At 48.6% G+C, this 25,942-nt stretch overlaps 1 protein-coding gene across 1 annotated transcript in view; it reads right to left on the reverse strand.

Annotated features, from left to right (window-relative positions):
• LOC117710383 (uncharacterized) overlaps positions 1–25,942 on the reverse strand; it is a 79,058-nt gene that overhangs the window by 11,382 nt on the left and 41,734 nt on the right. Inside the window, 11 exon segments of the mRNA XM_076935276.1 lie at positions 1,327–1,455; positions 1,564–1,761; positions 4,483–4,574; positions 4,664–4,817; positions 5,940–6,077; positions 17,557–17,657; positions 17,660–17,723; positions 18,088–18,191; positions 18,194–18,257; positions 22,374–22,542; positions 24,619–24,674. Of these exon segments, the coding sequence (XP_076791391.1) occupies positions 1,327–1,455; positions 1,564–1,761; positions 4,483–4,574; positions 4,664–4,817; positions 5,940–6,077; positions 17,557–17,657; positions 17,660–17,723; positions 18,088–18,191; positions 18,194–18,257; positions 22,374–22,542; positions 24,619–24,674 (1,269 nt within the window).

Genomic DNA, 25,942 nt, shown 5'->3' on the forward strand with positions numbered 1-25,942 from the left:
AGCTCTCAAGGAGAGCAACACCTGCCTTGCCTCCCACTCACCCAGAGACACTCCTTTCATGGCACAGTGGGGTGAGCAAGAGTAACATGAGATGTGATGACTTGTTAAATTTTAAATACTCTGCCTGGCCTGCACAGAAGAGTCTGTGGCCCCTGGGAGGGAGGGATGAGGAGGTGGGTGGGTGGATAGGTGGGTGGGTAGACAGATAGGTAGCAGGAGGGTGGGGTGGGAAGGGAGGAAGGTTCGTGTGGATGGGCGGGTGGGTGGAAGGACAGGAAAGGATAAGATATAGGTGGGTAGGAGAATCTGGGAATGGTAGGAGACTCAGACAACAAGCCCATGGTAGTGGCAGTAAAGGGTCCCATGTGCCTCTAAACACCAGTTGTGGTGACACATTCCTGTCACATCCTCTGGAATATCATGATCTCCCCGACATATATCTTCTTTCTCTCACTGAGGGAAGACAGGTGCCATGCAGATGGTGGGCATAGAACCACCGTGACAGCTCTGCCTGGTTTGGGCATACCCTGCCTGTCCCAGGTGCTCCCCCCTCCTCAGGGCCCCCGGTTCTCCTGCACCCCGTCCTTCTCACCAGACTCACCCTGGGCACATCGCAAAGCTCCAGGTGGAGAGCGTGGTGTAACTTGTGCACATAGTCAATCTCTACTGTCCCCTGGAAGCTGTGCCGGGCACAGGGGCCCGAGAGGATGTGGCCTCTACGTGGGCCTTGTCCCACTGGGGCAGCTGATGCTTCTGGCATGGTGGGTTGTGACGTGGGCATGTCTTACATACAAGAGTGTCCACAGTACCCACCAGTGATGGTCAACCACACAGGGGCCAGGGGCCTGCAACTCCAGCCTCAGCACCTCAGGGTCTCAGAAACCCTGGGGTGGGGTGCAGAGGGCTGAGGGTGGTACGCCCTCAGAGACAGCCCTCCCCATTTCAGTGCTGTCTGGCTTTTGTCTCGCACTCTGAAGATTGATACTTAGCCTCACCGGAAGCCTTGGTTAAGTGGGAGATACTAAGCCCTGCCCTTTCTGGAAAGGTGAGCCTTCCCCTACCTCCTGCACCATGTCTAGCAGGCCCCTAGTACCACCAGCTCCTCTACTGGGCCCAGCACTAACCTGAGTGTTTTCCTGGTAAGGCATATGACTATCATACCCATTTCAGATGAAGCAAGGGTCACCCAGTAGAATGAGTGGCTTAGGTCCCATGGCATAGCCAGCACTTGAACCCAGAACTATACTGCCTTCAGCTTGGTGCTTCCCCTAGGAGGTAAGGCCCACTGTAGGTGATCTGCCCTGAGCCTGGCTCCCTGGGTCTCACCTCATTAGTCACATTCTGCTACAGCCAGTGTTGGCCCCAGGAGAGATCAAACTGCTCACTGAACATGACCAAGGTCTGAGCCAAGGCCCCACAGGCCTGCAGTGGGCCCAGGCTCCAGGGTCCTTGGAGCTGACAAGAACAGGAAGTTAAGCAAAAGCCTTCTGGAAGCAAAGGATCCTAGGCAAGAGCTCACCAACGAGCAAGTGTGCATCCATACATCCACATATACATCCGTACCTGACCTAGGGAGGCGGCTAAGCAGCCATCCCAGGCTACGCGGTGCATAGAGGACCTATCAGCCCAGGTGATCTTCAGAGTCTCAGGATTGCTGAACCCGCATGAGGGGCAAGCAGAGGAGAGACTGTCACCACCTCTGTGAGGAGACTCTGGCAAGATTGTGGCTGCCTTCATCTTCTCCTGTGGAGGAAATGGGGGCTAGAGACTTCTGCCCCTCCTTGTAGGTGTCCAAAGCCCTCTATGGGGATTCTGAGAAAGGGCCCTCCCTTGACGACAGGATGTCAGCCAGTCCCTTCTGGGTCCTGAGTGTCCTGCCCTGCCTATCATCCAGCCTCTTCCACGGAAGCTCCCCAGCTTACCCTGGCACAGGGCCTCTGCACATGCTGTCCTTGCTCACAGTCCCAGGGTCCTTGGCTGAGGGTCTCATCTCTCATGAAGGACTCACCGGCCTTTCAAATCCAGCCCCTGTATACCTGCCCCATGGTGCCTATCACAACTTCTGATTTAAAAAAAAATGCATTCATTTGCTTGCATTTTGCTGGCCTAATATACTCTCATTTGTGGGTGGCAAGAGAAGGCTCAGAGAAGCCACATTGTTTGAGAATGTACAGGGGTGGGGAGGCCAGCTCCCCTGCTCAGCCCTCCCTGGTGTGGCTATGTATGCAGATTAGTATACAAATGAGCTCAGGGACTCTTTTGTTTGTTTGTTTGTTTGTTTTTTGTTTGTTTTGTTTTTTTGTTTTTCGAGACAAAGTTTCTCTGTGTAGCCCTGGCTGTCCTGGAACTCACTCTGTAGACCAGGCTGGCCTCGAACTCAGAAATCTGCCTGCCTCTGCCTCCCAAGTGCGGGGATTAAAGGCATGCGCCACCACCGCCCGCCCGGTGAGCTCAAGGACTCTTAAAGACCTTCTTCTCCTTTGAAAACCTAGAGCTATGCAAGTGGGGTGCAAGCACAGGGCTTCACTGAAAGAGAAGAGTAGAGGACCCTTGAGGTCATGTTGTGTCTGCTGAACAGGGCCCTCCCATCCTGACCAGGGCCCAAGCCTGAGCCTCCCTGCCTCCTAGAGTGAAGATCTGTTCTTAGCGAGGCTGCAGACCTCTGTCCCACCTGGAGAGGAGACAAGGATGAACAGAAGTGGGAGGGAGGAGGGGCGGGCATGTGAGAGCCAGTTCTCCCTCTTTGCTGCTCACCTTCCCCCTCCCCCCCAGGGAAGGAGCCCGAGGTTCAGGGGGTGAGACAGGAGCATGCTGGGGAGAGAGGTTAAGGACAGGCACTCTGTTACTCCAGAGCAGTGACAGTACCTGTCTGTACTTCAATGTCAGGTTCTAAGAAGTGATGGTAACAGCCCCACGCAGGATTGACAGTGGGATAGATCTGTGACACAGGACATCAGCTATACTCATCACATGGTCCCCGGACCCCACCTTTGGGCATCTAGTGCAGCTGCTGACCCCCCAGTTAGGCTTCCTGAACAGGGTCTCCTTCCAGCCCCACTGCCTACCTGGTCTCTTTATTGTCCCAGGTTACAGCCAGGTCACCCTGGTGGCTGTCTCTAGAGTATTCCAAGGACAGGCAGAGGTTGCAGCATCGAGGCAGGGACAGAGACAGCTAGTAGTGAGCTCCACTGTAGGTGACATGGTGGAGAGGGTGACAGTAACTTCATGTAAGATTATGGCTGTGGCTTTAGCTTGTGGCAGGAGACTGGTTTGGGGACTCAGCTGATAACAAAATCTACTCAGGCAGGTGGCTACCTCACCTGTGCTATAAAACTTGGAAGCAACACATTCAGTCATGATATCACTTAAAGCAACCTAACTGTCCCCATGGGGGCTCTGTTCTCCTTTCCTTCTATCCCAGTGACACTGAGGAGCCAGCCACCCACACCAACCCAGAGTCTCCTCTGAGCCCTGGCCCTGCCCCGGCCTCAGCCCCAGCTTCAGATCATGCACTGCTCCTTGAAGCCAACAAAGCACCAGGGCCAAGCTATGTTGCTTTTCCTCTCCTTACCTCTGATCCCTGACAGGCCACCATGGAGCATACCTTAGACAGCTGCTGACGGCCTCAGATCAGACTTCAACTAAGAGCCAGAAGGTGCTGAGATCAGTAGAGATCCCAGAGATCAACAGAACCCTTCCTCTTAGCTTGCCTCTGACCTCGAGATGCAGGAGCCTACCAAGGCCTCTTTGCCACACCCTCCCAACCACTTTAAGCCATTGGATTTCATTCGGGACAGTCTAGGGTCTTTATTACACTTATTTGTATGTCCACTGTGACACATGTGTGTGGAGAGGAGAGACCAACTTGTGGGAATTGCTTGTCTCCTGTGACCCTGGTTTGTAAAAGGTCAGCCTGGGGGGTGGCACTATTAGGTGTGGCCCTGTTGAAGTAGATGTGTCACTGTGGGTGTGGGCTTTAAGAACCTCATCCTAGCTTCCTGGAAGCCAGTATTCTGCTAGCAGCCTTCAGATGAAGATGTAGAACTCTCAGCTCCTCCTGCACCATGCCTGCATGGATGCTGCCATGCTCCCACCTAGATGATAATGGACGGAACCTCTGAACCTGTAAGCCAGCCCCAATTAAATGTTGTCCTTTATAAGACTTGCATTGGTCATGGTGTCTCTTTACAGCAGTAAGACCTTATCTAAGCTGGGTCCCAGCTCAGATGGTCAGGCTTGAAGACAAACACTTCCCCCACAGAGCCATCTCGTGAGCCCCACTTTACGTTTGTTGTTAATTTTGGTTCATTTGAGACAGGATTTCATGTAGCTGAGGATGACCTTGAACTCCTGACCTTCTGGTCTCTACTTTGTGGGGGTTAGAATTGCAGACATCTTCCCCCAGACCCTCACTATTTTTTTTAAGGTGCTGAGGATCAAACATTCTAGGTAAACAAATCTACCAATTGGTTGCAGTCCCACCCTCTCTGTGATTTTGCTGACGTGGGGGTTCCTATCTCTGCCTGTCTTCACTGAGAGCTGGGCCTTGGGCCATCTTATGACCTGAGGACTCCCTGGACATAAGGTCAAACAGATATTCACCCATGGCCTGTGAGAGCACCCCTAACCTCACTCCTATGCCTCAGCCACTCACCTTAAAGACGGGTGGTCCCCAAGAGCTCTGAGAGAGATCTAGAGAGGCTCCCATTGAGGGCCACCTCTTTGCCATCCCACAGCACCACCTGGTACAGGATGTGGGTGCCTTGTGCTTTCTGGCTCACGGTCCTTGGGACCAGCTCCATGGGAAGTGTCCTGAGCTGGAAGAGAATGGGGTGGCTGGTGTGGAACCCACCCACACACTGCCTGGGATGGGGAAGGAGAGACACATCCAGAAAGGAAAGGGAGCTGTGTGTAGATCGTTTCCTGCATCTTCAGAACCACAGTGCTCAGCATGAGCAGGAGGGAGAGTGTCGGAGTGTGAGCAACAGAGAGTAGAGAGCCCATGAGCTCTGCAGATGTGCAGTATGCCCTTGGGCAGGGCTCCTAACCTCTCTGAACTGTCTGTGTTTCCTGTCTATGATGTAAGAATGTCAGCTCCCATTGTGTCCTTCCCTCTTTTTCTGTTTTCTTGTGTAGCCCAGGCTGTCCTGGAACTCACCACAGTTACTCCATAGTGCTGGGACTTTAGGTCAGCGCCATCATTCAGCAGGCTTCTCAACCCATCCCACCAGCTCCTCCCTGGGGAACAGACCTTTTCTTGGTGCCTAGTTCTCCCCCTTTGCTACCACCTGCAGGCCGATCACAGCACAGCAGCTATGGGGACCTGATGCCCGCCCCCCATCCCCCCCCCCCAGCCTGGAAGGAAGGTGCTTATAGCATAGTACTGCCTGTGTGGGCCGACAAGCCTGGCACACGCAAAGTGTACTTCCTCTTGTCCCCGCAGAGCCTGTCTGTCCCAGCTCAGGACTTCTGCACTTCTCAGACTCATTCTCACCCCAGGCCTTTACCTTTAGCATGGAGTGTTCTTTTCCCAGACTGCTTGTCACACAGGATAAGCTCAAGTGTCACCTCCTTAGGTGACTCTTCCTGGCCTCCTAACCATTCATACATATCTATTCATATATCTATTCATATATATCTATATATCTTGTTTATATATATATATATATATTACTTATATCATTTTTTGTCATCTGTCTCCACTAGATTCAATGATATATTTAGTGAGAGTCAGGGCTCATTGTCTCTGTTCTATGCTACGTCCCAGCTTCTGGAGCACTACCTAGGCTCTAGGGGATGATCAGTAGATTATGGAGGTGAGACACACAGCTGAGAGTCCCTTCCAGCCATTTTGCCCTCTTCTGAGCCTAGCTTGTACTGGTATCCCCAGAAGCAAAGCCTCAAGTGCAGTTCTCGTCTTCCTAGAAGAACCTACACACCTGGGAGAAGGTCTGTTGCATCTGGACGATACTGGCTAGGCTGTCCGTAGCAGCCTGCAGGTTGGTGCTCACATGGAAATGGTGCTCCCCCACCTCTAGGGCAAAGCTGCTTTTGGTCTCATCCTTAGAGCACTGGAGCTGGCAGAGGGAAACATGTAGGGAGATGCCATTATCAGCTAGATGACGCCTGGCTCTAGGCTCTGTCTCCCAGAGACCCAGATCCAAGGGCCCACAGCTCCCTGGAGTGAACAAACAGATGAAATAAGGGTCTTGAGTCAGGGTAGGGCCAGCCTGGTGCTACCTGCTCTGCGGCCAGATACTGGCAACATTCCTCATACACTTGGGCATTGACTTGCTGATACTGGTTCAAGACAGAGATCTAGTTGTGGTACCACTTATGACCACAGAGGACAGTGTTACACAAGGACAATGCTCAGGGTGATCCATCAGGCTCCAGGGCAGCTCTCCTACACATGGATTGAGTTATTGACAGCTAGATCTTCACCATTTAATCTTACAGATAAGGATGCTTGCTTTATTAATGAACTGGTTTGAAAACTGTCCTGAAATGATGTGCCATCTTGTGGGCTGGCAGAGTGACTGTCACTTAGTATAGACTCATAGAAGAGCCATAAAGACTTAGGGAAAGGGACAAGAATTGGTGCTCAGACTTTGGGGTCCACATTTTCCTTATTCCTCTCTGAGTCTAGCTGGATTACAGCGTTAAGCTTATTATCATGAGTAAAAACTAAACAAGAGCCGGGCGGTGGTGGGGCACACCTTTAATCCCAGCACTTTGGAGGCAGAGGCAGGTGGATTTCTGAGTTCGAGGCCAGCCTGGTCTACAGAGTGAGTTCCAGGACAGCCAGGGCTTCACAGAGAAATCCTGTCTTGAAAAACAAAAACAAACAAATAAAAAACAAACAAAAAAAAATAAACAAGAGTTGTGTGAGAGGAGACTCAGTTAGGAGCACTGGCTACCCATCAGGAGGATGTGGATTTAAGTCCCGCACCCACTTAGCAGCTCAAATCTGTCAGTTACTCTAGTCCCTGGGGAGCCAATGCTCACTCTGGCCTCTGAAGGCATCAGGCATTCATGTGTACCCAGATATACACTGCAGGCCAAACACACAAACGCAAAAATAATAAAGTGAGAATGAAATGATTTTAAAATGCTGCTTCCAGCAAGCTCAGAGGCCCTGTCAGCATGTTTAGGCTGATTCTCACCCAGTACAAACAATCCAAAAATACAAACAATGATGTTCCGCAGACTGATTGCCTTCACATGTCAGGAAAGCAAACATGAGGATTTTAAAAGATATTTAGTGAGAAACGATGAAAGGGAAAAATCTAGGCAGTGGGCAAAGCACTGAGTGGTATGATGTAATCTTAGAACACAGGCTCTGAGTTTAGATCTGTGGACTTAATCGCAACACCCCTGCTACTAGCCAGCACACAAGCAATTCAGAGTCTTTGCCCAGTTTATTTTTTTAAAAATAATAAAAGCAGTAAATGCAATAGAGCCAAACAAGTTGAGACATAAAGGATGAAGAGTGCACACCTGTATTCTGAGCATGTAGGAATCTCAGATTGCAGCATCAACTTAAAAATTAACGTCTCCAGATACACGATCCAGGAGAAGCACATTCCAAAGACTTACACACACATTCCAGGAGGAGGGCCCAAGACAAGAGGTAATCAGGAAGCTGGGCCCTTAGCTTAATAAACCTGGGTAAACAGTAGCTACTTACCTAACACTCATTGTTATAAGATAATGTGCAAATCTGAGTTACCTAGAAACTGGGCGTGGGAGCAACTATTTGAGGTCAGCTTTTGTGGTTGTTGTCTAAGAGGTGATTGTAAAACTGCCCTCGTGAATTCTGTGAAAATTCGTATAAAAACTGCTCTTAGCTGTAGCTCAGGGTTCTTCTAGACTGCATAGGGTGGGGTGGGGGGAATCCCAGTGCACTGGTATCAATAAACCTTTTGCTTTTGCATTGAACCCCTTGTCTGTGATTGTTTCTGTGGGAGCACGTCCCCTGGGTTGGATATTAGGGTCCAACATTTGGAGGTTTCACCGAGATACGCATGCTCTCTCAGGCCCCGTGGCTCAGGGATTGGAGGTCTGCTCGAGCAGGTCTGTGTGCTTTATGTTTTGTGTTTTGAGTCTGTGAAGTGTCAAGCCACGGAGAGCAGTCCGTTTCTGGATCCTGGGAGAGGGTCAGGTTTTGAGTTCTGGGAACTCTTCTGTAGTGGCCAGGCGGCGGGGTAGACTTGCTGGCACACTGCGAGCCACAGGACACTGGAGGATGCTCCAGAGTCCCTGTGGGAGGTACGGTCCAGAATAATCATTCTCCATCTGAAGGTGGTCTGCTTGCAGCCACCGCTACCTGGGGCAGTGGCTGTTGCTCTCTTGTGGCGGTCTCATGTAGGACGTCCTCTTGTGTAGGACGTCCTCTTGTGTAGGACGTCCGGGTCTGATTCTGTTTGTGCTGTTCGTTGTTTGTGGTGTTGGACTGGTAATCTACTTTGACCGACCTAACATGGGACAGACACTTTCTACCCCCTTCTTTTGGAATCTGTTAGATTTGGTCCAGTGTAAGCTGGCCAAGTCGCCTGGTTACTAGATTCTTCCACCAGTGGTTTTTCCTATGACTGTCTGTGTAACCTGGTTTATGCGCCCGTGACATGGGTGAGCTGTCTATGTTGTCTTTCTTGGTTTTCTTGGCGAACTGTGTGTGTTTTCGTTGTCGTTCTCTGTGTTCTTGGACTTTGACTGACGTTATTTTGGACTGAATCTACCACACTAAACATCTTAAGTAACTACCAGAGAGAAGTTAGGAAAGGAGGTAACATGGCTGCCGGCAGAGGAGGAGATGGAGTTGGTGCAGAGAGCTGCTGCAGAGCAGAGAGGCGGGTCCTTTGGCCAGCGGGCACTGCGGTTCGGGCAGCCCGCCCACTGCACATAGGGTGTACTCTAGGTGGTGCTGCATGGAGGGCACCTTCACCCAGCCTGCACTAGGTGGGCAACAGCTCGCAGCTCCCCTAGCGCGGTGTCCTTGGCCGCCCGGCTGTGCAGGTTGCCGCCAAGAGAAGGAAGTTCTGTCCCTTCCTCAGTGCCCAAGCAGAGGCACGGCAGCATGTGATGACAGCTGCTTAGCCTGGTGTGCATGGAGCAGCCTGGAGCTGTGGCTGGCCAGATGGTGTGTCTGGGCTGGGGAGCCCAGGGTTACTACTGTAGCAGCCCAGCAGCTTCTCACCTGCCACTTGCAGGGACTTTGTCCACTGGCCACTTCTGGTGCAAGAACATGGTGGTCCAGGTAGCGCTGCGGCTTTTCAAATTATCACTCGTTTCAGGTGGCGCACAAATTTCAGGCAAAAATTCACTAGAAATTAAGATTATTCACTTGAGATATATATATATATATATATATATATATATACATATATATATATATATAATTTTTTTAAAAAACATGAGTGAGTAGTGCTGAGACAAGTCACATGACTCCAGCAGGGGACCTCTGAGACAAACTGCTTGCAGGCAGGTCACCTACTGTGAAAAGTTACAGGCTGCCCTGAGTCAGAGAGCCAAAAGAATAGGTCCCTGTTTTGGTGCAAATACTGATTTGTAGTAAAAAAGGGTAAGTTAGTTACTCTCTGCTTCTCTGAATGGCCCACCTTCAGAGTAGGATGGTCACCCATAGGGTCCTTCATACAGGTGATCAAAGCAGTAGAGGAAAGAGTCTTTAGGCCAGGATCCCTTGGGCACCCAGACCAAGAGCCCTATATAGTTACCTGGATGAATCTAGTAGAGGAACAGCCTTCCCCCCCCCCCCCCACAAAAGCCTTCCTTCCCCAAGACCCTTGTAGGTTCTGGCTGTCAGGAGTGCTCTTCAGGACTGAAGAGTAAGAGAGGATACCAGAAAGAAAAAATGTTCCCTCGGACATGGGGCACCATCAATTGATCAGGCTGTGGTCAACAGTGGGTTTCTCCTGACCAGATCTGACTGGAACTTTAATGTGGCAGAAGGTAAGAGACACCTAAAAGCTTACCACCAAATTCCATTGGCAGGTCTCAAGGGGGCATTATGAGGCCCTACCAATTTTGACCAAGATATGTGAGGTTAAACAGGGATCAGAAGAGTTGCCCACAGCTTTTCTAGAATGGCTCACAGAGGCATTCTGTCAGTACACACTGTGTCCTTTTTAGACCAGGCTAGTAGAGATCAGGAAAAAGCTTCAGAGGCTAGAGGGACTGCAGGATAAGTTGTTAAAAGGTTTAGTGTAGGTTGTGAGGAAGTCTACCATAACAGGTAGATATAGAGAGAGAAAGAGCAGAGAAAGAGAAAGGAAGAAGATAAAAGAGATGAGAAAAAAAGGTGACAAGAAAGGAATTTACAGAGAATCTTGGCTATAGTAGTTAAGGGAAAGCAGAGAAGGGAGACTCCAATCGAAGGGAGATAGAAAACTTTTTGAAAAGGACCAGTGTGCACATTGCAAGTAAAGAAGCCAGCTGCTGAGCCTGAGAGTGCCTAACAAATGGAAGCCAGGGTCAGGAAATTCCAGGCCTTGGGAAAAATACCCCCAGATGGTGACGGTATTAGCTCTGAGTGAAGACAGTGGTTGGGGTAGACTGGGTTTGGACCCACTCAACTTTTGGTGGACACAGGGGCTCAACACTCGGTCCTCCTCCAAGCCAATGGCCCCATTTCCAAGAAAAGATCTTGGTTCCAAGGAGCCACTGGCACCAAAATGTATTCATGGACTACCTGAAAATGGTGGACCTAGAGATGGGCTGGGTATCCCATTCATTTATGTTCATCCCAGACTGTCCTTACCTTCTGTTGGGGCGAGACTTACTCTCCAGGATGGGGGCCCAGATACACTTCCTTCCCGACAGGCTACAACTGGCCCAAAAGGAGAACCCACAGGTGGAGGAAAACTTCTCCTACTGACCCTTGCTGGGAGCTAAGGCAACCTGCTTTACAGACGGGAGCAGTTTTCTCCATGCTGGTCAGAGACAAGCCAGTGCTGCTGTGGTGGATGGCACAAATGTCATCTGGGCTGAACTTCTACTGTAAGGCCCGCCAGGAAGAAAGAAATTCCCTCTCAACCCACAGGAATTCACGGCAACCCCAATAACTGCAAGACACCGAACTTGATGTAATCAACAAGAGGTATATTTGATTTCAACGCGTCGAGGTCACACTTCTATCCTGTCCTACGCAGAGGCAAGCAATGAAGTATGACCCCCTTAGAGAAGAGGAAGAGCTTTTTAAAGGGAAAAACCACAACCCAGGGAGATGAGGGGGGAAATCATGATTAAGTATCTATAGAAAGCACCTGTCCAGTGTTCAGCTTCTGTGACAGGTTCAAGGAATGGTTATGGGGAAATCAAACCCTGTCCAATTTGTCTTTTGTTCAGTTCTGTTCCTGGTATCCAGGGTGCACGGGCACAAAACCCTATCTTGTGGTCAGTTCTGTTTCTGGTATCCAGGGTGCATGGGCACGGTGACCTGAACTCCCAGCTCTGAACTCTTATCTTATTTATTTTGTCTTGTGGATAGCTAGTCTCTTAGGACCCAGAGCACAGAATAAGCTGATCTGCACTCTTGACTCCATCTGTGGAAGGTTTAAAATTTTTTAACTCTTTCACTACTCCCCACCCCCAGGCTTATTGGTGCAGAAAGCAGCTTTGGAACTTGGGGCTTGTTGCGGTAAATCTCCGACCCATTGAAGTCCAGTCAAGGAAGACACAACTCAATTAATTACAAATGTATGCTGTACGCCTAGATTGGGCAGATTTACCATTGAACTACCCTATTCCCCAGCTCTGAGATCTCTTACAACCTGCAGTTTCCTCAGTCAAGATCTTCTTCATCTTCTGTCCTTCCCCCAACTGCCAACAACCCAACGGCTCTTCTCACTCTTATCACTCTTCCCCTGCCTCTGGCTCCTCCCACTCCTCTTCTACTGCCCAATCACTGGCTCTAGCCTTTATTTAACAAATTTGATTGGACAGAAGGTTCACAAGATTCACTCCTCCTTCGCAGCCCCTCCCAGGAGTGGAATTACCATGACAACAAGAGGCTAGGGCTATCCACAACATTTCCCCCTTTTTGTCCAATTAAAAAAAAACTCTTTTCTCTCACAGGGCCTGGCAAGAAAATCAACATCTACACAGACAGCAGGTATGCCTTTGCCAAAGCCCATGTCCACAGGGCTATATACCAAGAGAGAGGACTGCTTGCATCAGAAGAAATCTTAGATCTCTTAGATGCCCTGATGACGCCAGAAACTTTGAGTATTTGTTGCCCAGGAACCAGAAGGGAGGAGACTCAGTGGTCTGAGGCAATAACCAGACAGATCAAGTAGTTTGAGAAATGGCTATACAGGAGCCTGTCCTGGTTATGGGCCTGTAAGAGACACCCACTGGAGATTGAGACTAGATTAAGAGATGGCCTCACCTAAAACACACAAAAGAAAAAAAGGACTCAGATTGCTACCTGTCCTGCCAACTATCACCTAGAGAAGAAGGGGCAATGGTGCACACAAGAAGGGAGAACTATGCTCCCCAGAAAACAGAGACTTACTAGGCTAAATACACAGATAGACTCTTGAGAGATAAGCACATCCAAGCAGTCAGGAGACCTAAGGTATGTAATAGAACTCAGGTTTTGGGCCAGAGAAATAATAGAACAGTATAACATATGCCAGCAAGCAAAGGCTTATGAGGCTCAGAGTAAATAGGAAAAATACCTAGCGGAAAACAGCCTAGAGTAGAGATCTTCCTGAGGTTTCAAGGGTCTGAGGTAATTGGATCATATAGCAGTCTTACTTTTGTTTCTAAGGTAAGTTAGGAATTATCAGAGTTATTAGGGACTAATTGGAAGCTCCATTGTTTGTACTGTCCCCAGAGCTCAGGGCAGGTAGTGAGAACAAACAGAACCCTAAAAAGAGACCTTAACTAAATTGCTCTCAGGAACTGGCATTGGTTGGGGGGTGTCCCTTATCCTGCCCATGTTCCAAGCCCGGAATGTCCCTCTTGTGTGAGAAATGACTTTTCAGGCTACTAAGAGGCTGTTCCTGGTGCTGTTGACCATCCGACCTCCATTGAAGTAGATAGTAACTGCCTGACTTCACCAACACCTGTGCCTGATGCCAACTGGAGAATGGCCAGACACCTGAACAACCTCCTCAAACTCAAGATCACCTGCTGTTCTACAAGGCCAAAGAGCAACCGGCCTGGACTCCTGAGATATCCCCACCCTAGAGGCACAGGGGTGGAGATTATCCAAATGTCGGAGATAAGAGACTTTTGAATCTAAACCGTGTCCCAGATGCAGCCTTAGAGGGTGGGGCTTAGGGTGCGTACACCCAAAGTTGAATGACAGCTTGTGATTCCAGGATTGAAATCACCCACCAGCCGTGATGCTTGTGCTTGGGACAACAGGAGTAAATTGACTCTTACTGAGGTGTCAGGGAAGGGGATTTGTTTGGGTAATCCTCCTGCTGCTTATCAATATCTATATAATGAAACCCTACAGTGCCCTAAAACTTCTGACTACCGATATCCATATCCAGACATTGACAAATGGTGGGCCTACAGTACAGGATTGACACCTTGTATGGCTATTAGTGTTTTTAATGATACCAAAGATTATTACATATTAATTCGGCTTGTGCCTAAAGTGCTGTATCTCCCCTCTGATGTTTTTGTAGATGAATTTGATCTTCATCCTGGACGTTATAAGAGAGAGCCCATCTCCCTGACTCTTAACAGTTATTTTTGGCTTAGGAGTGGCTGCAGGAGTAGGTACTAGAACCACCACCCTCGTTCAGGTGCCTCAATATTTTCACCAGCTGAGGTCTGCCATAGATGAAGACTTGCAAGCCTTGGAACAGTCAATCTCTAAGCTAGAAGAATCCTTGACTTCCCTCTTGGAGGTCGTTCTACAGAATAAGAGGGGTTTAGACTTACTGATTTTAAAAGATAGAGCTCTTTTAAAATCAAAATCTTTGTGCAGCTCCTAGAGAAGAGTGCTGTTTTTATATAGATCATTCAGGATTAATTAGAGATTTATGAACAAGCTTAGAGAAAGGCTAGACAAGAGACAGAGAGACAGGGAGGTTCAACAGAGATGGTTTAAAAGTTGGTTTGGTCGATCATCATAGATGACATTAATATCTTCCCTGATGGGACCTCTCTTGATTCTGCTTTTGCTCCTGACTATAGGCCCCTGTGTTTTAAATAGATTAGTAACTTTTGTTAGAGAAAGATTAAGTGCTGTCCAGATCTTAATGCTATGCCAACAATATCGAACTTTACCTAGCCAAGAAAATGAGGGTTATGATGATACTGAAATTTAGTTATATGATTAAAACTATACATTAGAAGAAGTGGGAAATGAAAGATATAGAAAACATGAAAAATGTGGAACATTTTTATGACCCCTAGACCTGAGCCAAAAATGCAGGCCAGCTGGTTCACTATTTCCACAAAGAAAGCAGAACTAAATGTGAGATTTTAGGTCTTCACTGCCCCAGGATACATTCTACATTCTGGGATGAGTACATTATTCCTGAGTCAGAGGACACTTGCTGGATTAACATTCAGGAGAGGAAGAGAGAGGCTGATTAATATTCCTCAGACCTCAGGGAAGAGAACCCACCTTCTGGTGGGGAAGGCCCAAAGCACGGATGGTTGGGCAAGATTACATTTTTGCGAAAGATGAGTGTACAAAATGTTTTCCACAAGACCCTGACTGAATTATGGGTTGGGACTTTTTGGGACTTTCCACTGTTTTTATGTTATGTTTCCTTAGTTATCCCTTCTCCCCACCCCTGGGTTTGTGGGTTCCCCTATATTAAGACCTCCCCTAGCCAGGCTGTCTTATCAATTCCTCTACTCCTGTGTGAGTTATGAGTTGACCATTAGCCGGTTGATCCCAAAATATACCTCTTGCTGATTGCATCAAGATCAGTGTCTTGTGAATTATTGGGTGGCCTCGAATTCCTGACAGCTTTCTGCTTTGTAAGCCATGCTGTTAGTGACCATTTATAGTGGCTATTAGAAAATCATACACCTGCCTGGAAGTGACTGTAGGGTGTGCTCCATCTGAACAAAGGAGCGTGTTGAAAGATTACAGAGGCACTGAACACAGGGCCTGTGACTGAAGCCAGTGACAGGAGTCCTTAACCTAACTGCAGAAGGGCCAAGGCAAAGGCTCCGTGAAGGCTTGTTTGTTTTGTTTGTTCATTGAGACAGCATTTCTTTGAGTAAAATCCCAGGCTGTCCTGGAACTCACTTTGTAGTCCAGGCTGGCCTGGAACTCACAGAGATCCACCTGCCTCTGCTTCCTGAGTACTGGGATTAAAGATGGGTTCTATGAAGACTTTTTAAGGAAATGATCTGAAGTAATAAATGCCCATAAGTGGTCTGACACGCTTGCCCATCCCGAGGGGATTCTGGCAAAGTCACTAAAAAGCCATGGAAGTAATTAAAAGGAAGAAAACAGAAAACTTATCAAATATAAAAGTGGTAATTGTAACTCAGGCAGAAACAGAAAGTCATAACCATCATATTCCAACATCTTTGCCAGGAAGAAATGTACACTGTCCCATTTACATAAACACAGAACCCCAGAGAAGGAGAGGAAATGGCTATTTGGAAAAGGGCCCTTGTGAGAATTAAATTCTCATTTTCTTCCCTTAAAAAAAAAAAGAATTATTTATTTTATAAGCACACTGTGTGGTGTCTTCAGACACACCAGAAGAGGGTATCAGGTTCCATTACAGATGGTTGTAAGCCACCATGTGGTTGCTGGGAATTGAACTCAGGACGTCTGGAAGAGCAGTCATTGCTCTTAACCACTGAGCCATTTGTTCAACTCAAATTCTGATTTTCTTAAGCAAGATGTTTACCAAGAATGCCCACTGAAATGTAAGAAATGGCAGCAAGGTTATATCATTTTTAAAGCAGTATCTGAAGAAACAGTGGAGACGTTTCACACTGGTTACTGTCAGGAGCAAGGCTTGGTGTGGGAAGATAGGCAGAGGGCTCCTTTTATAAGCTTTACTGTTGAAAATGCACATAAGGGGCTAGGGTGTGGCTCAGTTAGTGTGTGCTTCCCATTTAAAGCCTGGGTTTTATCCCAGCACTGCATGAAACCGGGGCATGGTAATGCACACCTGTAATCCCAGTCCTTAGGAAGCAGAGGCAGGAGGATCAGAAGTTCAAGGTCATCTTCAGCTACTTGAGAAGGCAGCTATCATCTTTTCAGCCATCTTGAGCCATATACTCTGACAAGAGACTTGATTACAACAGCCTACAACATCTGAGCACACTCTGATAACATCTTGTTTTAGATACCCAGGATTTTTCCTTGGATGTGTGAGACTTAAAGGTGTGTGACTTAAGGGTGTGACTTTGAGATCAGATTTAGAGACAAGACCTAAGGGCATGACTTAAAGGCGTGGCTTAGAAGTGAGACATATAAAAGGCGAGAGGCAGACAGAAGAAATTATTATTGTTAAGTATTAGGCACTTGGAGTAGGCACTTGAGACTCGAGACAGGCAACTATTATTAGACACTTACACTTGGACTAGACACTTGGAAGAAGGAACTTCGAACTTGGAAAGTACTTGAGACTTAGAACTAGGAACTAAGAACTAGGAACTCAAGATTTGGCACTTGGACTAGGAAGAGAGACTGAAGAATAAATGGGATTGAATCACACTCTGTCTGGTCTCCATTCTTCGAATCCATCCTCACTCTCTCTCTTGCTGAACCCTGACCCGCAGACCAGAGCAGCTTGGGGCAGTATGAGCCGGAACAATTTAGCCCCCAAGGCTTTTGGCGGTGCGGGTTCCAACATTGATAGAGCGGGTCGGCAACATTTTGCCTCCCAAACGTGGGGCAGTTCAGTTCGCAACAGTAGGCCAGACTGGGTTATGTGAGATCTCATCTCAAAAAAAAAAAAAAAAAAAAACAGCCCACAATGGCACACAGCTTTAATCCCAGCATGGAGGCTGAGGCAGGCAGATCTCTATGAGTTCTAGGCCAGCTTGGTCTACGGAGGGAGTTTCAGGAAAGCCAAGGCTAAACAGAGCAACTGTCTTGAAAAAATCATTTTACATTCCTTCGTGATCATGATGTGGTGAACTCCAAAACACTAATCCAGATTCAGGAATACCCAATGAATATTTTAAATTCTGTTTAAACTTTGTATTACTTGAATAAAAATGAAATCTAATTCTAAAAGGTTAATTTAGAGACAAACTAAAGCAAACACATGTTTCAAAAGTGGGAAAAGGTATTTTGCAAGGAGAAGGAAGTGCAAAGAAAGGTCCTGAGGTTTGTTTAGGGAACAGGAAAGAAGTCTGAGGGAGGGGAGGGTGACATAGAGAAAGATGGTAGGGGCTTAGGATGCAGAGAGTGATTGACAAGGGAACACATTGGGGTAGCCCTGTGCCACAGGACAGATGAAAGGTTTGCCTCCACTGAGCCCACACAAATCAAAGATGTTCCAGATAGAATGTGCAGTCTGGGCAGATGCCTGGAAGTCAAAAATAGGAGCCATAAGCTAAGGAGGCCCCAGAGCTGGTACTCACCTCCTTATCTCCACAGGAGACCCTGGAGGTGTCCTTCCAGTGCAATCCCACCATGAAAGGCAGATGACCATTGACTAGCCCCTTCAGGTATGTGCTGTTTTGACATGGGGCTGCCGGAGACTCAAGTGGTACAGCTGTGTGAGGCCGGCTACCTGCCTCTCAGGGACCTGCAGTGCAAGCTGGTGAATACAGCCCAGGTGCCCATCAGTCACCACTCCAAGCCCAGAATGCTCCCAACTCTCAACTCCAGCTAGGCCCTCAGGCCTCGGATCTGCCCTCACCCTCCGCCTCCTGTGCTTCCTCTCCAGGAGGCAGCTGAGGAAGTTTAAGTCTGGGCTGAGCATGGTATGGTGGCACACACATGTTATTCTTGGCAAAACAGGCAAACGGAGGATCAGGGGATGAGTAAGGGGCATCACCAAGCCTGATGTCTGCATACATCTCAGTAGCCAGAGCCCAAAGGGACACTGGGGAAGATCCTGCATCCCTACATCCATCTAGGTCATGGCTATGCTCTGGTGGTAGGCTCGCCTCCAGGAAGCAGTTGTGTTGGTTCAGCAGTTGTGTTGGTCCTGAGTCATTCCTGAAGCTCTGGCTGATGCACAAGCATCTCTTGTTACCACTCTCAGCCCACGGTTCCCATAGCTGGCCTCCAGCTGCCAGCGCAGGTGGTCCAGGGCCTGTTTGTACTACAGCTGGACCTGGGATACACCAATAGTGAGATCCCCAAGGAGGCCCACCACGCAGCCCTGAGCCCTCCTGCCCCTCCCTAGAATGTCAACTTGCTTTTCTGCAGACACAGGAAGCAGTTTGTTTTGTTTCCTGCTGGAGCTATGCCCCTGGGGCCTTACACATGCTGGGCAAGTGCTTTCACTCTATTTGATATTGTGTGTGTCACGTGCGCGAATTCTGGAGGTAGTGGCAGGAGAATCTCTGTGAGTCTGAGGCCAGCCTGGTCTACAGTGAGTCCTAGAACATCCAGGACTACATACAGAGACCTTGTCTCAAAAGAAAGAAAAAAGGAAAGAAAGGAAGGAAGGAACCCTGTCTCAAAAGAAAGAAAAAAAAGAAAGGAAGGAAGGAAGGAGAGGAGAGGAGAGGAGAGGAGAGGAGAGGAGAGGAGAGAGAGAGAGAGAGAGAGAGAGAGAGAGAGAGAGAGAGAGAAAGTACAGTAAGTGCTTTTAGATGCTGAGCCATCTCTTCAGCCCTAATGCCTGCCTTTTTAAAATGTAAGTTCTAGGTATCAAACTCAGATTCTTAAACTTCTATGGCGAGCCCTTTACCAACTGAGCCATCTCTCCAACTCTCATTTTCCTTTCTACACAGTGCATTGCTCCTGAGGGACAGGTGGAGCCCAGCACACTGCTAGACACTGGGTACCCAAGGAATAAATAAACCTGAAGCCATGAGCCCAACACCTCATGAGCCCCTCGCCTTCATCAGAGCAACAGGGCAACAGTCCAATGGGAGAAGACAACTTTAAGAAGGAAAGTCAGAGGCTGGAGAGATGGCTTGGTGGTTAAGAGCATCTGCTCAATTGTAAGGACCAGAATTCAGATCCTAGCATCCTCATTGGGTAGCTCACCAAAACCTGTAACTCCAGCACCAAGGGATCTGATGCCCTCTTCTGGAGTTCTTGAAAATCTGCACATACATTCAGAGAGATATGTGCAATTACATACACATTGTATAAACACATACACTCACATACACACACACTCACACACACACTCACTCACACTCACAATTTTACCAAAAAGAAAGCAAGAGGGCTGCAGGATAGCTCAGCAGTTAAGACTGCTTGCTGCTCTTCCAGAGGAACCTAGTTTAGTTCTCAGCACCCAAGTCTGGTAATTCCAACTGTAACTCCAGGGGATCTGACACCCCCTTGTGGGCTCTGCAGGTACTGTACTCACATGCACAAACCCACACACAGGCACACTTAATTAAAAATAGGGGCCAGAGAGATGGCTCAGCGGTAAGAGTGCTGGCTTCCACAGAGATTCAGGTTCACTTTCCAGGGGATAAAATGCCTTCCTCTGTCTTCCTTGGGCATTGCATGCATGTGGTACACAGACATATATTCAGGAAAAACACCCCCACACACAAAATACAGGCTAAATTTTAAAATAAAAGTCCATCTTCTTTTTAAGGGAAGTGTATTAATAAAGGAATTCTGACAATGTGGTTCAGTAGAAAGCAGCTGCTTAGCATGTATGAGCCTTTGGGTTTAATCCCCAGACTGGATACAAACCAATAAGCCCCCTCCTCCAAGGCAATAAAAGGCAACATCCCAGCTCCCCTTTCATTTGCCCTTCCAGATACTTGATCACCTTCCTGACCCCTCTCTTCTCTCTCCTGCCCAGATCCTTTGTTTTTACATTCCTCTGCCCAGGACACACTTCTGTTGGAATAAAGTTATCTTACATCTTAATTTTCAGTGGAAATCACCTAACCAGAGGAGCCTTCCCAAACCATCTTCCCTGTGCTCAGCTCTCCCACCCACTCAGACAATTACGGTTTTCATAATTGAAGTTTTCTCTAATAATCTACCTATGCCTCTCTGTGGGGAGCCAACAGAAGGCAGCTATCATCCTTGCAGCCATCTTGAGCCATATACCCTGACAAGAGACTTATTTACAATAGCCTACAACAGCTGAGCACACTCTGATAACATCTTGTTTTAGATACCCAGGATTTCCCCTTGGGTGTGTAAGACTTAAAAGTGTGATTTAGAGATAATACTTAAGGGTGTGACTTAAAGGCGTGACTTAGAAGTGAGAGATATAAAAGGCGAGGGGCAGACAGAAGAAAGTTGTAGGACTTGAGACTTGAGACAGGCAACTAGGAATTAGACACTTGGAGAAAGAACTAGGAATTAGACACTCCAGACTTGGAAAGAGAACTAGGAATTAGGCACTTAGCACTTGGAGAAAGAACTTGGAACTGGGAAAGAGACTAGCAATTTAGGACTGGGATTAGGACTTGAGACTTGGTGCTAGGAACTAGGGACTTGGAGGGAAGAAGAGAGACTGAAGAATAAACAGGATTGAATCACACTCTGATCTCCATTCTTCTCATCCGTTCTCACTTTCACTTGCTGAACCCTGACCCATGGACCAGAGCAGCTTGGGGCAGTGGGGCTCTAACAACTTAGCCCCCAAGGCTTTTGGCAGTGTGGGTTCCAACATTTGACAGAGTGGTCCACGACATTTTGGCCCCCAAACGTGGGGCAGAGCGGTCCCCAACACCTATCAACAAAGTGGCAAGGACCAACACCGTTTCCCTGCGGCTGGGTATAGAGTAAGTATTTAGTAAAAGCAACCTAGTGAAGAGACTGGCGCTATGTGACCATGTGCTGCCCCTCCCCACGCCCCATGAATGAGGGCAGGCTTTGAAATCCTCAATTCCCTCTCCAGGCACCAACCTTGTGACTGACGATTGGGAGCTGTGTGCAGTGGAACTCATGGGCCAGCTCCAATTCATGGGTATTTTTTCGGAGACCTCCATCCTCAGCCTCTGGTAGGTCCTGCACTCGTGGCAGTGTTCCTTGCCTGACCTGTGTGAGTCAGCCCAGAGCCCCTACCTCCTTCTGCCAGGCAGCATCTGATAACCTCCAAGGAGAGGCGAGTTCCAGCCTGGCTCGGCTTCAGCCACCCTAAGCAAGAATGCACCTCCACCCCCCATTTTGCTTTCAAAGACAAGGTCTTGTGTAATAAATTGCACTCTGACTAGTTATGTGGCCAAGGGTTCTCCTGTCTCTACCTCTTGGGTGCTGGGATTACAGACCTGGGACAGCATGCATGGTTTATGAAATGCTAGGGAAAGGACCTAGGCCCATGTAGCTGGGCAAGCCCTCTAGCAACTGAGTCAAATCCCTAGCCTTGTCATGCAGGTTTCAAAGGGACAGGTGTGGAGCCCCCAGACACACTTGGTGTTGTTTGCATTTAACAGCTCTGCTGTGTTGGATCAGAGGCAGCAGCGTTGAAAGCGGCATCTTAACCCCCAGGCCACAGTGCAGGGTGTGTTCCCCTCACCCCAGTGCTGTACCCAGGAGGTTGTACTTGATCCTCAAGGTGTTGCTTCCCACAGGGCTGTGCTGCTCCCCTAGGCCCTCTATGTGGAACTCTACCACACCGGGAGCCTGCAGCTGGACACCCAAAATGGTCTCCTGCAGCCCAGCCTCTGCCTTCTTTTCTAGCACCATTGTGGGGACAGTAGGCAACAGGGGTGGATGGCTATCCACTGGGTAGCTGAGGATAACCATGACCTTCCTACAGATGGGCATCCACTGCACCCAACTTTCTGCAGTGTAGGGGAATCACATCCAGGGCTGAACACTAGGCAGGCCACCTACCAACTGAGCTAAATCCCCATTCCCCAGTTTGTCTGAACACAACCCAGCTGGGTCCAGCGTGAGTGGTGCTGACCTTGGTGCTAGAGTCAGCTTATGCCTTGGCTATGCTCCTTCTGGCTCAGCTACCCAGTGAATCTACAGCTAACCTGGGCTATGATAAACTATCACAAAACACAAGTTCCATGATGTATGTTCAAAGTCAGAAGCAAAATGTGCTTCTCACAGTGGGTTAGAATCAAACAGCCCCCCAAAGCTGTTGCCTTAGACAGCTGGTGTTTTAGGGTACCTCAGGTGGGCTGAGGGGAAGGAGACAACTGGGCAAGTGTAGACGCAAACAAGAGCTGGTATCCCTTAGATGGACATCAGTGTGAAGGAGGCTTAGCTGGTGGGGGTCACACAAGGACACTGGGCTGTCCATCCCCAACCTCACCACAGAACGAGGCTTCTGTCTACCTGTTACATGAACCTGGTCATTTCGAATGCTGCTCGGAGGTGCAGAGAAGTCCAGCCTGCTGCCTGCCTGCCACGTTATGTTCTCATCAAAGACAATAGGCCTGCCTGCTGGACTGCTGTCACCAGCTTTGCCTCCACCTGAGCCGCAGCGGTTGCTTGGGCCTTGTTTCCAGACTCTGACCGCAGGTCACTCTGGCCCTGAAAAAGTCTAAGCATCACCTGGGGGACAAACATGTCCAGCAGGTCTGACCCTGATCCTGTGAATTGGGACCAGACAGGAGTGGGGGCAGAGTATAACTAATGACCTCTATTTTAACCTTGGCCTCATTTTTTTGAGACAGGGTCTCAAGTAGTTCAGGCTGGCCTCAAACTCCCTATGTAACTGTGGGTGACCTTGAACTTCTGACCCTCTTGCTTCTAACTCCTGAGTACTGGGGTTACAGGTGTGTGCCACTGTGCCAGTTCTTGTGGTCCTGGGGTTAAGGCCAGGGCTTGGTGCACAGCAGGCAAACACTTGACCACATTCCCAAACCTTGGCTTGATTTTTAAAACCCTGAATTGTTTAAAATAGGTTCCCAAGTCCATAGTCAGGGGTGGGGGAGGGGCCACAGTGCCCCCCTTTACCTCATTACAGGGTCAGAGAAGCTGCCCTGGGAGTGTCTAGAATCTAAATACCTCTGTACCCTCTGGCCACCCTGGCCTCGGTCCCAGGCTTGAAGCCCGGGTTACTGTAGTGTCCTCTGGACCCCACTTTGGCCTCTTTATGATGTTAGGATCAAGGTACAGCAGGAGCCAGGGCTCTCTGCACTAAAGACTGCCTACAGGAGCACAATGCCACCCTCAAAGCTTGCTGGGGAACCACAGACCATTGCAACCAGTGCTTTCAATGGCAGCTGCAAGCTGAAGAATAGCCTAACAGACCTCTCTGCTGGCATCCGTAATCAGTGCACACTGGAGCTGTCAGAGTAGAGGCAGACTAGCTGGTGCACACCTGAGACCCCAGAACTCTGTGGATAACAGAAGGACTATAAACTTGGCAGCATCCCAGACTATAAAGAGTTTAAGAAGAGATTGCTCAGTGATTACAGAACCTGCTGCCCTTCCAGAGGACGTGGGTTTGGTTCCAGCACCCACACGAGTGGCTCACAACTATCTGCCACTCCAGTTCCAGGGGATCCTACACCTTCTGGTTTCCAAGGGCATCAGACACAAACATTGTAGATATACATACACTCAGACCTACACACGTACACATAAAATAATAAATCAATTTTTTTTAAAAAGAAGAAGAGAGGAGGAGGAGGATAGAGAGGGGAGGAGGAAGAAGGTTGATGGGGAGGAAGGGGAAGAGGGTGGAGAGAAGAGGAGGATGAGGGGATAATGGAGAAGGAAAAGAGGAAGGAGATGAAAGGGGAAATGGGGAGGAGGATGAAGAAGGGGGAGGAGGAGGAAGAGAAAGAGGAAGAAGAAGAAGTAGCATCAGCCAGGCATAGTAATACAGATCTGTAGTCCCAGTGCTAGAGAAGTTGAGACAGGAGGGTCACAAGTTCTAGGTTAGCCTAGGCTACACAATGAGACTTGTTTCAAAAGAGAAACAGAAAAAGAGACAACATGGTCTATACATTGTGAGTCTGTGTGCACGCATGTGGACTTGTATATACATAAGCATACACACATACCCTTTTTACAATAGTGCATGCAGGCCATGCATTGTGTTCCAGTGATGGCATCCTCAGCTCCATATCAGGGGCTGTGGGTGGCAGCTAGAGTTTCCCAGGCACATCCCATGCCTGGTGGCCACAGGAGACCCCATAGTTACAGTCCTTGTATAAAGGGACAGGGCAACTAGGCCTCTCCAGGCCAGTCACTGTGTGCGACCCTTAACGTGTCGTCACACCTCATCAGCTGAACCCCGCAAGCTGCATGAATGCAGGAGCTGACCTACCTCAGTCTCCTCCCCTGCTATGTGCTTCCTGAAATCGATGGTGGGGACCTAGGAGCTGTGAGGACAGGCTATCCTGAGTTCCCCAGCTCTGGGCACTGGTGTTCTGGAATGATTGGAGGTGTGAGAACAGTGGAAGGCAGTCTAGGAGTGAATGGGGTTTTCCACAATGGGGCTAAGGGCTCAAGGCCCCGGGACTGAGAATGAGGACTCTTATCTAGGCACTTGGGGCAACTCCGATGTGGCTGGCAGCAGATCCAGGAGCTGAAAGTATTAAAGTGGCAGAAACCAATACAGCCTCATGCCTCACATTCCGGGAGTCACTAGGAAGACCCTGGAAACCAGGTGGACTCCCTGGATGCTGTGCTAGGGATACCCAGGGGTTGGGGCCATCAGGAGAACGGGCTTAACTGTGGCTGCTTTAGTCCGGCATGGTGGCATGTGCTTGTGATCCCAGCACTCAGCAGGCTGAGGCAGGAAGATGGTGACTTCAAGACCAGCCATGAGACACCATTTCAAAAGAATGATCCAAACCAAAGTGAATAAAAGTGACTACGTAGTGATTTACTGCTTATGATCACTTTATCCAATTTTTACTGAACTTTTTATGTAAAAAATAAAATCAATTAAAGAAAAAAAAATGACTATGTAGAACTCATGATAGAGAACCAGAGAGATGGCTTGGTAAAGCACTTGTCTCCAAAGTAAGAACATGAATTTAATCCTTAGAACCCAGGTAAAAGATTGGGCATTCAGGAGGGAGAGGCAGGCAGATCTCTGAGAATGAGGCTAACCCAGTAAGCCAGGGCTATATAGTGAGGGCTTATCTAGAAAGCACAGATCAGTGGCAGTAATAAGGGTGCAGTCAGTGGTATCGAGCAGGCCAAGGCCAAGTCCGAAGCCGTAGCCGAGTGTCCCAACACAAAACAATACCAAACCCCAGAGTAGATGGCTTTACATGTTGGCAGGATTATGAGTCAAACCAAGTCTCTCTAAAAGATGCTGGGAGCCTTGACACCCGGGGCCTGTGAGGGACACTTTGTCTGAAAACAGGGTCTTTGTCTCTGGTGGCATTAAAAGAGATTAGCCTGAATCCAGTATGACAGGTGTCCCAAAAGCCATCTCTGGGCTGAGGAATCCTGCTTTGCCAACTCTCTCCCTCAGGAATTCTGGAGCAGGGTTGGTAGCAGCAAGCAAAAGCAGGTAGGGTTTGACTCAAAAGCAGTTAGAACGCAGGACGGACAGGTCTGGGAAGACAGGCCTCAGCAGACCAGCCTCACGCACACCCTCAGAACTAGTGGGAGACTCACGGAGTTAAGAGCTTCAGCTTGTATTTAAGGAAACCCGGGAGTGGCCTGTTTAACTGGTTTATCTGTCTCTGAATTTGTGAAAACTTCTATTATAGTTCTTTTAAAGGTTTATTATTTGTTTAGGTGCCCATATCTATTATGTGTGTGTGCACACACATGCAGGTTCCCATAGAAGCCAAAAGAGGGTGTCAGGTCCCCCGAAACTGGAGCTACTGGCAGTTGTGAGTTACTGGATGTGGGTGCTGGCCCTCTACAAGAGCAGCAAGCACTCTGAACTGCCGAGTCATCTCCCGCCCTCAGACTGTTTATGAGTGACTCCACACA

Source organism: Arvicanthis niloticus, chromosome 6 (genome assembly GCF_011762505.2).
Source record: "Arvicanthis niloticus isolate mArvNil1 chromosome 6, mArvNil1.pat.X, whole genome shotgun sequence".
Taxonomy (NCBI): Eukaryota; Metazoa; Chordata; class Mammalia; order Rodentia; family Muridae; genus Arvicanthis; species Arvicanthis niloticus.